Source organism: Peromyscus leucopus, chromosome 23 (genome assembly GCF_004664715.2).
Source record: "Peromyscus leucopus breed LL Stock chromosome 23, UCI_PerLeu_2.1, whole genome shotgun sequence".
Taxonomy (NCBI): Eukaryota; Metazoa; Chordata; class Mammalia; order Rodentia; family Cricetidae; genus Peromyscus; species Peromyscus leucopus.
In genome coordinates this window covers 5,323,598-5,335,949 of record NC_051082.1, presented here as the reverse complement: position 1 = coordinate 5,335,949, position 12,352 = coordinate 5,323,598, and the positions used below count along the sequence as shown (strand labels likewise).

Sequence of the window (12,352 nt, the reverse complement as noted above, 5' to 3'; positions counted from 1 at the left end):
AATGCATAGTCTGTTTCTCCAGACCATGGTGACGATTCAATACGATTTAAACGCATGGGTTTGTAAAGCAAAGCCGTCCACAGGGTAGGTTGACTTGAGAGCTTGCGGCAGCGGTGGAACATTCCAGGCGGAACGTTGATCCCCGGCGGAAGTTGGCCTGGGTGCCGTATTAAGCTCGGACCACTCCGCATAGGCGGAACCTCGTCTCGTACCCCCCGCCCCCCGCCCCGTCTAGTTTCCGTGGCAACCACGCAGGCCGAGTGGGCGGGCCGCGGAGAAGGGTGCGTTTAGGGGCGGAGCCTGCGGCGGAAGCGGCATCCGCAGGCTCGGTGCGCGGCAGGTTGCAGCGATGCCGCCTGCGGGGTGGCTGCGGCTGGTGGCCGCGCTCTGCAGCCTCCTGCTGGGGCAGGCCCAGGCCCCGAGCCCCGGGGTGCCGCCGGAGCGGAGCCGGCCCTACGCGGTGCTGCGCGGGCAGAACCTGGGTGAGCGGCGCGGGCCGGGGCTGGAACGGGGCGGAGCGGGATGCGCGTTTGCAGACAGAGCCGAGCTCGGGGAGCTGGTCCCGGCCTTGGGGAGCGGGCGAGCGGGCGGGCGGCGCGGGAGCTGGTCCCGGACCGCTGGTCCTCAGGAGCCCGGTTTTCCTGCTGTCAGCCCCCAGCCTTGGGAGCCGGCGCTCTTGCCCTGTGTGCTGGCGGCACCTGCTGGCACTGGAAGCTGGAGACCTGGGTTTGTGCGCTCATGTCCGGCTCTATGGATCCAGGCTAGGCAGTAGGGCTCACCCTGCATCCCTCTTCCTGCCAGATAGGCCCGTTCTCAGTGATGGCGTTTGTAATGGACACGTTTTGGCATTTCCTACACACCAGGTGTTGTGCTCAGCGCTGTTTACGTGTATTTTTTTTTGGGGGGGGGGGCTTCATTGTAAGCTAATGAGAAAAGTAGGGCTTTTCGGTTTTACGGAAAAGGAAAATGAAGCCCAGAGGAAAGTTATGTTACTCAGGGACAACGGGGTAGGGCGTGGTGAATGCCAGTATTTGAGTCTGGGGTTTGTGGGGGCTTGAAACAACTTTGGGGAGTATCTACAACATGCATGCACACACATTCGAGTGCATGGCCTTGAAGAGCTCTGGTGCTCGATCCTGGGCAAATTCACCAGAGTGAATCTGTCTGTCCTGCCTCCGCCCTCCCTTCTCACCTCATTAGGACATCTGTGTATCTGAAGTGAGTGACCACCTGGTATCGTTTCTGGATTGTCTTTTATGTGCTTGGTTTCTCCCACGTTTTGACCACATACTTTGTACCTGTCTAGATTTCCAGCCTAACCCTTTAGACCTGGCTTTGTCAGCCTGGATACTACTGACACCTTAGATCACGTGGTTTTTGTTTTTGTTTTCATTTGAGGGAGGGGGAGAGGCTGTCCTGAGCCTCACCTTTACTATCCTTTACTCTCTGGATGCAGTCACACCCGCCTCTTGTAGTCCACATAATCAAAATGTTTCTAGTCCTAACCTTCTTGGTTGAGACCCCTACTGAAGAACAGCAAGCTGAGGATGCTCCAAAACTATTACCTAAAAAAAAAAAGAAAAAGAAAAAGAAAACAAAAAAACCCACAGAAATAGTGTTATGAAAGTTGACACTGACATTGCAGCATCCAAGCAGGTTGTGTGTCTGTACAGAATGCTCTGAGGTGGCCTGCTTAGTGATCGTGCATATATCTAGAGGTCTGGGACAAAGTAGAATTGTCCTTTAATACCTGGAGCTCAAGAAATGCAGCCCTAGGCAGTTAAGGGCAGTGGGATTTTTTGTCTTTTGTTTTTTTTCCGAGACAGGGTTTCTCTGTGTAGCTCTGGTGCCTTTCCTGAAACTCACTCTGAAACCCAGGCTGGCCTCGAACTCACAGAGATCGGTCTGCCTCCCACATGCTGGGATTAAAGGTGTGTGCCACCACTGCCCGGCAGTGGGATTTTTGTCTCCGATTTCATGAATAAGACACAGAGAAGTTGGGTACCTTAGCCTAGGAAGGTGCATAGCCTACGAAGTACATGGGAACTCAGGCAGTCTGACCCCAAACTTCAGTACGTGATTGAACACTTTGGAGTAAGCCGTAGTTAAGTGTAAAGGAGTCCTTTTAATTCAGTTTTCATTTGTCCCACTCTGTGGATGCAGAGCATGAGGCTCAATTATGGGAAGGGACCAAAGGATGGAGTTAAAATTGTCTTTTAAAGCCGTGTAGTAGTGGTGGTGGTGGTGGTGGTGGTGGTGGTGGTGGTGGTGGTGGTGGTGGTGCTGCACACCTTTAATCCCAACACTCGGGAGGCAGAGGCAGAGGCAGAGGCAGAGGCAGAGGCAGAGGCAGGTGGAACTCTGTGAGTTTGAGGCCAGCCCGGTCTACAGAGTGAGTTCCAGGACAGTTAGGGCTACACAGAGAAACCCTATCGCAAAGAACAACAACAACAAAAAATTGTCTTTTAAGGTTCTTTTTGGAACCAGTCTGGTTACTGATGTACCATTCGAGAGAGGTGGTACAAGGATGAAAAATAGAGGAGCTTATCAAGCTTCAAGTGGATATGAATCCAAATGATATTGTATACCTAGCACATGGTTTTAGTTAAGCTTTTTCCTTTCTCCCTGTTTGGATCGTGTGTGTGTGTGTCCGTCCGTGTGTGTCCGTGTCCCATGAGGCCAGAAGTGGGTATCAGATCCTGGAACTGGAGTTATAGGTATGGTGGGGTCCAGTATGGATGCTAGGTCTTTGTTAAACACAATCTTGGTCTTAAATGAGCTAAATGCCCTATCTCCAGATAGCCCAGGTCAACTAAATACTTGGCCAAATTGTCAAAAGTCTTGAATTTCTAATTACCTAAAGTTATGACTACAACTGGACTTAAAATTCTCTTGCTCCACTTAAGCCATTTTCTTACATTTTGGAAGGGGCTTCAAGATAGCAAAGGGAAGGGAAACCGGCTTCTTAATACAGAAGCAGGGCTGGAGAGGTGCTTGGCAGGCAGTCCTGGCTGTACTCGGCAGAGGGCCTGAGCTCAGTTCCCAGCACCCATAACAATCGTAAAATTACATCTGGCTTCTGGAGTTGTGGCATGTTCTCTTTGTCATTTTTTTTCCTATCCTTTCTTCCCCTCGCTCCCCAAGAAAAGCAGCTCTGTGTGTAATAACTGAGCTAAGAGGAGGTGCTGGGGTGGAGAGGTGGGGCAGGCACAGGTGCTCTGAAATGCCCGGCTTGAAAGTAGTCAGGGCTTGGCTTTTTCGGAGGAACTGGACCTTGACCAGCACGACCATAGTCCAGGCCACTGGAGCCCGTGTGGGCCCACACACTTGGAACTGAGCATTTATAAAGGCGCCTTTGCCTATTAAAGGTCACAGCATTTTGAACGCCACAGAAGATCGCTGCTGCTGAGTAACGTAGGTGGCTTATGTTAGTAGCTTAAAGCCCCGGACGGCCAGGCTGAGGCCACTTGTAGGGCCCACTTCCTCCCTGAGCACCTTTTAGGCATGAACTTGACTCTCAAAAGCGCAGCTGGGGGCTGGCGAGACAGTGGAGCAGTTAAGAAGAGCACCAGCCTTACAGAGCACGCTCTTACAGAGGCCCTGGGTTTGATTCCCAGCACCCACATGCCAGCTCAAACCTTCTGTAACTCTAGTCCCCAGGAATCTGACCCCCTCTTGAAGCCTCTGCAGCCACCAGACAACCCCCCCCCACACACACACACAATTAAGTTTTAAAAGAACACAGTTCGGGCCTGGAGAGATGGCTCAGGGGTTAAGAGTGCTTCCTGCTCTTCCAGGGGACCCGAGCTGGTTCCCAGCATCCACTCTGGCAGCTCACAGCCTCCGGTAATTCAGTTCTAGGGTCCAGTGTCTTTTCTGGTCTCCGCAGGTACCTGTACACACATGGCATACACACTCACATGACACACAAATCTTGAAGCTTACACACACGTGCAGATAATTAGGCCGGCAAGATGGCGCAGCAGGTAACTGTGCTTGCTGCTAAGCCCAGTGACCTGAATTTGATCTCTGGGACACACACTGAAAGGAACAGACCCCTGAAATTGTCCTTTGACCCCTGTGCATGCGCAGAGACATACAAAAATTCGATTTTTAGCCTGGTGGTGGCAGTGCACGCCTTTAATCCCAGCACTCGGGAAACAGAGGCAGGTGGATCTCTGTGAGTTCGAGGCTAGCCTGGGCTACAGAGCGAGTTCCAGGACAGCCAGAGCTACACAGAGAAACCCTATCTTGAAAAAGCAAAAAAAAAAAAAAAAAAAGAGTTAAAAAAAATTTTTTTTTTTTGAAAGCAGATTTATAAAGTTACAGTGTTTTGGTGAGAAGCCCCTTGTCAAGATTCATCCAGCTGCTGAACTGCCTTATTTATCAACCCCTCAGGCTTTAAAGATGAACGGGCTCCCTGGCTCTCTCATTGCCCATCATGAGGTGCCTCTTGCAGCAGGAGCTAGAGGATCTCTTTCCCCAACTCACCAGATCACGATTGTCTTTGCCTGCAGCCTTCCAAAGGCCTTTCTTGACATTTAGTGGGGGACGGGCCTGGCAGATGCCTCAGTAAGAGTGCTTGGTCTACAAGCCTGAGTGGAGCAGCAATCTTAGAAGGTCTTAATAATAAAATCAAACCTGAGGCCAGAATTGGGGTGAATGCTGGAAGATCAGAGAAGCAGAACAAGCCACAGCTACCTCACCTTGCCAGTTCCTCAGCTGATCCTGTTTCCTCAGACTGTGTCCTCTGTGTCCACTCTGTGTCCTCATCCAGAATGAATCTCAGCTGAACTGCTGCTCAAAAGCCTGAATGCTTAACCAGTCAAAAGTTTCTAGTTTCTGATCTTCACACCTTATATATCTTTCTGTTTTCTGCCCTCACTCCCTGGGATTAAAGGCTTGAGTCCATGACCATGCCTGGCTGTTTCCAATGTGGCCTTGAACTCCCAGAGATCCAGAGGGATTTCTGTCTCTGGAATGCTAGGATTAAAGGTGTGTGTGCCACCATTTTCTAGTCTCTGTATCTAGTGGCTGTTCTGTATCTAGTGGCTGTTCTATGTCCTGACCCCAGGTAAGTTTATTAGGGTGCACAATATTTTGGGGAACACAATACCACTACACTTGAGGACCTAAGTTCAAGACCTTAGCACCCACGTAAAAAGCTGCACATGACTGCCTGTGATGGACCCCCAGCATTAGGGGACAGAAAACTTGCCGGCTGCTCAGCTTGCCCAGCCAAAAACCAGCAAGCTTCCGGTTCAGTGGGAGACCCTCTCAAGGCAATACAGTAGGGACGATAGAGATCTGACCTCTTGCATTGGCCCTGCATACATGTGTATGGCGTGTGCACTTGCACACCCACATGCATGCACCGCATGCGAGCATCAGTCTAGGTTCCTGTCTGCAAGGCCCTGTGTACATTGCTTTCCTGTTACCTCCTGCGTCTCGGCGTGCTTTCTGTGATGCCTGTCTACTTGCTGCACGTGCTGAGCTTGTTCTGGCTCCCAAGGCCCTTGCTTTGCTGACCCAAGTTGTCTCTCACAAGTAGCTCAGATGTGGTTCTTCCCGGGCCTCAGGCTGTATGAAGAACACTCACATTTATTTTCCCGTATCTGTGGGGCGACTTGAGTAAGTGCCTGTTCATGGCTAGTTCTGGCGCCCAGCACAGTAAGTACCCTGGGTTCAAGTAGCAATTGGAAAAGCACTGTCTCTTAATGAAGTCATGGAGACTGGAGCTTTCACGAGGTAACCTGTTTTCCCTTTGCAGTGTTGATGGGGACCATTTTCAGCATCCTGCTGGTGACCGTCATCCTTATGGCATTTTGTGTCTACAAGCCCATCCGTCGTCGGTGATGGCTGCACGGGGTCACCCTGTTTCGAGTTTCTGGGACGGGAACATGAGCCGCTGGAGATGGTGGAATCAGCTTCTTGGAAGTGATCATTGATCTGATGGGTGGTAAACGTGACGGGCTTTGAGAAGGCACCCAGCAGTAATCGTTACCCTAACATCAGTTATTGGCGGCTGAGTCAACGTCTCAGTGTTTCTTTTTGTTTGGCTGTACCAGTTAAAAGTGAAGCCGGAAGCCCCAAGGTTCCCGGTAAAGATGTGTCCATTGCAGTGTCCACCGGAAGAACCGCACTGGAGAAGAGGATGCATCACTAATGCTTGAAATAGTAAGGAGACTTAACATGTAGACATCCCCTGCTTTCAACCATTCTGTCACTGTGTGTTGCTCACACATGGGGGCCAGGAAGATGGCTCAGCAGGTAGAGGGGCTTGCCAACAAGCCTGATGACCTGAGTTTGATTCCCAGCACTCATCTGGTGGAAGGAGAGAACCGACTCCCATGGGTTGTTCTCTGACCCCCGCAGATGAGTAAATATAAAAACAAAGCCCACGTTTTTGCTCTACTGAGCTACCCTGGAATGCCCTGGGTGCAAAGCCAGCGTTCACTGTGGGCCACCTAGGCCAGCGCTCCTGCATCGCACTGTACTTGAATGCCCACAGTTCTGCCAGGATTGTATCCTCGGTCTGTAACCCCAAGCCCCCTTGGCCTGGAAGGCTCTGGGTTGGACTGGAAATGCTCCTGTCTATCAGAAGAACAACTCCACCTGACCCAAACATTGATGTCCCTCTCACCCGCGGCTCAGGCCTGTGGTAGCTTTTCAGATGGGAACGTGAGACTTCGCTCCCCCTCTTCACGCGGCTGTCGAGGGGCCCGTCAGCCATTGTCCACTGTGCAGGCTGCTGTGTTTACAAGGCTGCCAGCTTTTCAAGTGCTGCTACTGAACTAGATTTCCCTGCTGATATTTTCATCGTGATAGTGATTATTAGTATTTATTTGAAAGGTGCTGGATTTAATTTTGTTATAGAATTGTTGTAATGCTTAACCTTGTGTTCCCTGCAAGCACAGCACTGGTCTTTTTTGTCTTATAATCTAATAACCTGTACTTGATGTGAATTAACTGATGAGGAGCACTGTAACTGTTGGGGTCTTGTTGGTAACCCTGTAACACTGAGCCATTAAAATGTCAAGATTAAAGAGAAATCCTGCTGTTTTATTCATCATTATGTTCCCAAGTGTTTAGAAAGTGGGGTGGGGCTGTACAGGTGGCTCAGTGGTTAGCACTGGTTGCTTTTGTACAGAATACAGGTTTGGTTCCCAGAACCCAGGTGGTGGCTGACGACCACCTGGAACTCCAGTTCCAGGGGATCCAACGCTTTCTGCTGACCTCGGGGGAGCACCAAGCATATGCGTAGTGAACAGACATCACAAAGGCAAACCACTCACAGCCTTTGTAAAAACTTCAGTGCAGGTGTGTTTGAATCTGGTCTCATTTGTTTAAGGAAGGACCTGTGCAGTGGAATCTAAACTGGTATGTGACGTGAGGCTGAGCCAGAATCACTCTGGGGCTGGGAGAGCAGGCCTGCATTCTTGTTCAAGGCCAACTGTAAGCAGCTTACCCTCCCCAAAGCCTCGGATTCCCTCTAAGCAGTACACCGGCACCCTGAAGCCAGGTGATGTTAAATACTGAAGTGTGGGAGACATGGTCACAGCCAGGCCGCTCCCCCCAGAAGTTCCAGGCTATTGCCCTGCTGGATGAGGAATATGTGGACACCGAGACTGAGCATCTCGGGAGGACAAGTCCGCACTCCATGAACAACCTCTTGATATGCCGCTATACTATTTGTTGCCATTTTTAAGATTTTAAAAGGAAAGAGTAAAACCTTGCCAAGTAATCCTTGTTATTGTTTTCACTTGGTGGTAACCAGGAGCTGTGGATGAGTCCCAGGGCAAAGAGACCCTCAGAGACACCTGGTTAGAGACAGAAATTGTGGGGCTGGAGAGAGGGTTCAGCAATTGAGAGCATGTATTGCGCTTCCAGAGGACCCGGGTTGATCCCCAGCATCTACATCTCAGGTGGCTCACAACCAGCTCCACTACAGCTCCAGGGAGCGCTGGCTTCCGAGGGGGCCAGCACACCTACCCTCCTCAGACACGTGATTAAGCGTTTCTTAAGAACAATCAGACATAGGCAGGCCTGGTGGTGGTGCACACCTTTGATCCCAGCACTCACAAGTCAGTTTCTAGCTGATTTCAGTCTCAAACCCACACCTCTGCTAGACTCGGGGCTAGGCAGCACTCTGACTCCATCACTTCCTGTCCCGTGGTCACTTAAGATTTCTGCAGTCCAGTTCATCTCCCTTCATGTCCTGATGGTCAGGAGGAGCCTGAGGCCAAGCTGCTGCCTTCCTGTGACTATCACTACCAAAGCCAACTTTCTCTTCACACTTAACTTGGTAAAGCACAAGGCAGGAACAGACTCTCAGAAACCTGTATTCATGCCAGCAACGCTTCCAGGTGGAACGGACTGGGGGCGTGAGCCTTGGTGAACTGCTCGGCGTTAAGGGGCTGTTCTTCATGACGCTCTCGTGGCTCAAATATTGCTTACGTCCCCAAACACAGCTGCTCTTCCCATCTTCCTAGGGCAGCAAAGCCCCTTCCAGAGAACCCTAACACCTTTATCTAGCCACTGCCTTTTTAAGACCCTGGTTTTCACTTGAATGCCTTACAAATACCCCCACCGCCCCCCCACCCCCAGCACCCTCGCTTCAAGGAGCGAGTCCACTTCAGCGGTGATGTTGACCCACTTTTCCTTCTTCCTGAAGACACTACACTTCAGGAGGTGCACGAAGAGGATCCAAACAGCCCAACAATGGATGCTTCTTCATCTCCATCTGGCACAAGTGAGGCAATGTTGACTGTGCCCTGGGCAGGAAGGCTGTGTGTGTGTGTGTGTGTGTGTGTGTGTGTGCGCGCACGCGCGCGCGCTACTTTGTAAAGGACAGGCACTGTGACGGGGAGTGCGTGAACCTCCAGTGACAAGAGGATGCTCCGCGGAAGAGACAGGACTCCGGCCGGCCCTCAGGACTGTGAGCACCCTCTATGGAAGCGTATTTATTGGCGTTTTAAGAGAGACAGGACTCCGGCCGGCCCTCAGGACTGTGAGCACCCTCTATGGAAGCGTATTTATTGGCGTTTTAAGAGAGAACACGTGGGGAAAGCTGCAACATGTTGATGCAATGCTCAGTCCTTTTTCAAGTGACTTCCTGGGGACACAGTCACAGACTTCAGGAATGCAAACAGAGGAGTCACCCGGGAGTCACCTTGGTGGGTGACACGGCCGAGGACTGCCACTCCCACAGTACCTTTGCCCCCAACAAACGCCAAGGAAACAGACCGCCAAGCTGTACAAATGTGATGCCCATACCGGCCTATGTACAGGGAGGGAATTCTGGTTAGACCGTGACAAAAGGCAGATGGCTATGAGGAATTAAAATCACAATTCTTTTTGTCTAAGAACATTTTACTGGCAACACTGACTGTATCAAACAGACATTCTTGGGACTAGTGGATTCCCTTCCTATCCCAAAAGAAGCGTAACAGGAAACAGATGCAAAACAGAGGCAGGTGCTGTTTACCAGTGGTCAGCGCAGCCTGTGGGGGGGGGATGCCTGCACCAGGTGAGAGGTGCAGGGTGCCCTTGGCTGTATCCCCCAGGGGTCGGTCTGTTATGCAGTAGGTATTTACAGGAGGGTTAGACAAAATAGTTAACTACTAAAGGTATCCAAAAAAGGCCTGAGAAAATCTGGTTAAAATGCATAACCTTGTATTGCTACTGATGGGAGTAGTCATTTTTATATCTTTTAAAAATAATAAAAAGATTCTGTTAAAAAATATATTTATCCAGAAAGATGTTGATTTGAATTCTAAAAAGCAATGAGTTGTCCCTTTTCCCTTTTGGATGAAGAGCCTCTACTCCATGTTAGCGTCCCTCTGACTTCAAGTCCATCCTGTCCGTCCTCCGAGGCAGCCAGGCCTGCAGCTGGCTCTGCTGGGCCAGCGCTTCGGTCAGCTTGCCTGCTTCGAGAACCAGCCGCCGACCGACTCCCCTAGCTGCTCCTCCAAGGACAGGATTAGCTGCCTTTGGTGTAGCCTGGAGGATGCTGCTCCCAGAGGAACTCTCCTCCGTGTGTGGAGTGAGGTGGCTTAAAACTATTAGTAATTTTTAAGGCTAAGGCAACCTCCGTGGTCATTTGTCTATCTTAATTTGATGCAAATAGTTAGCCATAATCTAAAATAGATCCTGTGCATATCCTCTTAGCTGGGGTACAGGGCATGGACAAGGTAGAGATGAGGAGGTGTAATGGCGGCAACGTCCTATCCTAGGGACCCTACAGGAAGGGAAATGGAGAGGTCAGCATAACCCGTTTCTTTGGTGAGCACTCTACAAAGGCCGCTGCTCCCGTGTGGAAAGCACCCTGACCCTACAGGAACTGTTAGAACTCCTGATTAAGATGTCTCTGCTAACCCGCAGGGCTTGGCGTCTGTCTAAAGCTGGTAGTAGAGATGTGACCTGCAAGCCAGGGCAGCTAATGGAAGGTGACGATGCCCCTCCCCTCAGCCTGGAGATGGGGCCTGCCAGTGCTCCCCTTCTCCACTCTGGGGAGTCCCTGGGCCTGCTCCTTTGCATAAGGAAGGGGCAGCTGCTGTCTGCAGGAGTGCAGGCCCTCTGCCGTCGGGTCTCAGCTGACGGAGCACTCCCGCGCAGCCCCTGGACAGAAATGTCTATTTCTCGGTGAGTGACAGCTGCAAGACTTGCTGGAGTTGGGCCTCTTCCTCCTGCAGCCTGAGCTCCTGTTCGGCCAGCTCCTTGGCAGACAGCTCCATGGCCAGCTGCAGGTCACTGTCAAAGCGGCTTGACTCACCGAGGGCACCTGGGCACGGGCCTTCCATGGTGGTTAGGAGGCTCTCCTGGATGGCCCTAGGGTGGAAAACAGGCCAGTCATTCCTGTCCGGGAGGCAGTGGCAGCAACCATCTTCTTACTGATTACTAAGAGCACCCTGTACCAAGCACTCCTGGTGAGGAGGAGGTGCTGGGCCGATGTGACCCAGCATCACCCAGGACTAAGCTATGAAGGGAACTTGGGCTGTCTGAAAGCAAAGGTGAGGTTCTTGACCCACACTGCTCAGGTGCCTGGCTCACACAGGAAAAAGGAGGCACTGCTGCCGTCTCCCAGGTCTGTAGCTCCTCCCCAGCCAGCCCCGCCATCAACACTGACAGAAGAGCAGGCCGGTCAGAAAACCCCTCCCCTGTGAGCCAGGCAGCGCAGTGCCCTCCAGAAATGCACTCGATTCAGAGCTGGTTTAATGAGGAAGCACAGAAGAGGATGGCAGAGCTGACTCTGTACCGGGCGCCTGTGCCCACCCAGGTCTGACAAAAGCCACATCCTGAGAGGTCCCATCCCTTACCTCTCATACTGGGCTTCATAGCTGTGGGTGGGGCTGATCCCTCCATTTGAAGCTGGTCCCGAAAGTTCCTGGAAAACCAAAGACGGGTATAAATACCTCACAGAAGGAATAGTTGCCAAAATGACCAGGAAATGAAGATAGTGAGGACAAAATGTGCAGTATTTATAACCTGTCACTGGTGACTGTCAGGTTGTATACTTTTCTACCGTATGGACCGGCATCAGGCGTCACCCTGGATTCAGGGCCACCACCACCTTCTCAGGCTTCACATGGTTCCAGCCTGGAACCACTAACCTGGGGCAACACTCAAACAGCCAAGGCGGGGCATGCTTTAGAGACAGACAGGAGGCACAGTCTGGTCTTTGTGGCCCTGGACTCGAGCTATTGTGAAGTCGAGGTCTCACCGCTACTGGGAGAGCACGGGGAGAGGAAGTGCTGACAGTTCTGTCCAGGGGCTGGGATACAGGGAGCTTCCCAAAGGCAGCAGGCCCAGCGGCCAAAAAAGTAAATAAAACCAACTCCATCCCACCCACCCACCCCCCAAAAAGAGGGCTGGAGAGATGGTTCAATGGTTAGAGCAATGGCTGCTCTTCCAGGACCCAGGTTTGGTTCCCAGCACCCACGTGGCAGCTCACAACCATCTATAACTCTAGTTCCAAGGGATCCAACATTCTTCTGGCCTTCTCAGGCACCAGACACAGACATACATGCTGGAAAAACACCCATGCACATTAAAAAATGAATGAAAAGAAAAAAGCACAACAAATGACTTGGGAATGGGTCTATGATGGCCATGGGGGAGTAAAGACGGGGTGGGACTAGATTGCTCAAGCCCCAGAAGGCTTGGTGAGCAGTGACAGGCGCATGGACACTGTGCTCACAGCTCATAGGCTCCAGCAGAGCAGGAGCTGGTTCACCCAAGAATTCCCAGCATGCTCTGCAAATCCCTGTGAATGGACAATGGGGAGGAAAGAAGAAACCAGTAGCTGGACAGCACAGCCCAGGGCACAAGGCCACTGTGGACCACAGGAGCC

The 12,352-nt window shown here is 51.5% G+C and overlaps 1 protein-coding gene and 1 long non-coding RNA gene across 3 annotated transcripts in view; one reads left to right on the top strand and one right to left on the bottom strand.

The window, feature by feature from the left end:
• The first annotated feature begins 287 nt into the window (after positions 1-287).
• Positions 288-7,052, top strand: LOC119086577. Its single transcript, XR_005089890.1, has 2 exons — positions 288-482; positions 5,771-7,052. It is a non-coding gene; the product is annotated as an uncharacterized LOC119086577 (long non-coding RNA).
• A 1,968-nt stretch (positions 7,053-9,020) lies between these two features.
• Positions 9,021-12,352, bottom strand: part of Ankrd13a (ankyrin repeat domain 13A) — a 34,611-nt gene continuing 31,279 nt past the window's right edge. For both annotated transcript variants that reach the window (XM_028854745.2, XM_028854746.2), the window contains exons 14-15: positions 11,319-11,386; positions 9,021-10,830 (exon numbers count right to left, since the gene is read on the bottom strand). In XM_028854745.2, the coding sequence (XP_028710578.2) occupies positions 10,635-10,830; positions 11,319-11,386 (264 nt within the window). In that variant the 3' untranslated portion in view covers positions 9,021-10,634. The remainder of the gene's footprint in view (positions 10,831-11,318; positions 11,387-12,352) is intronic.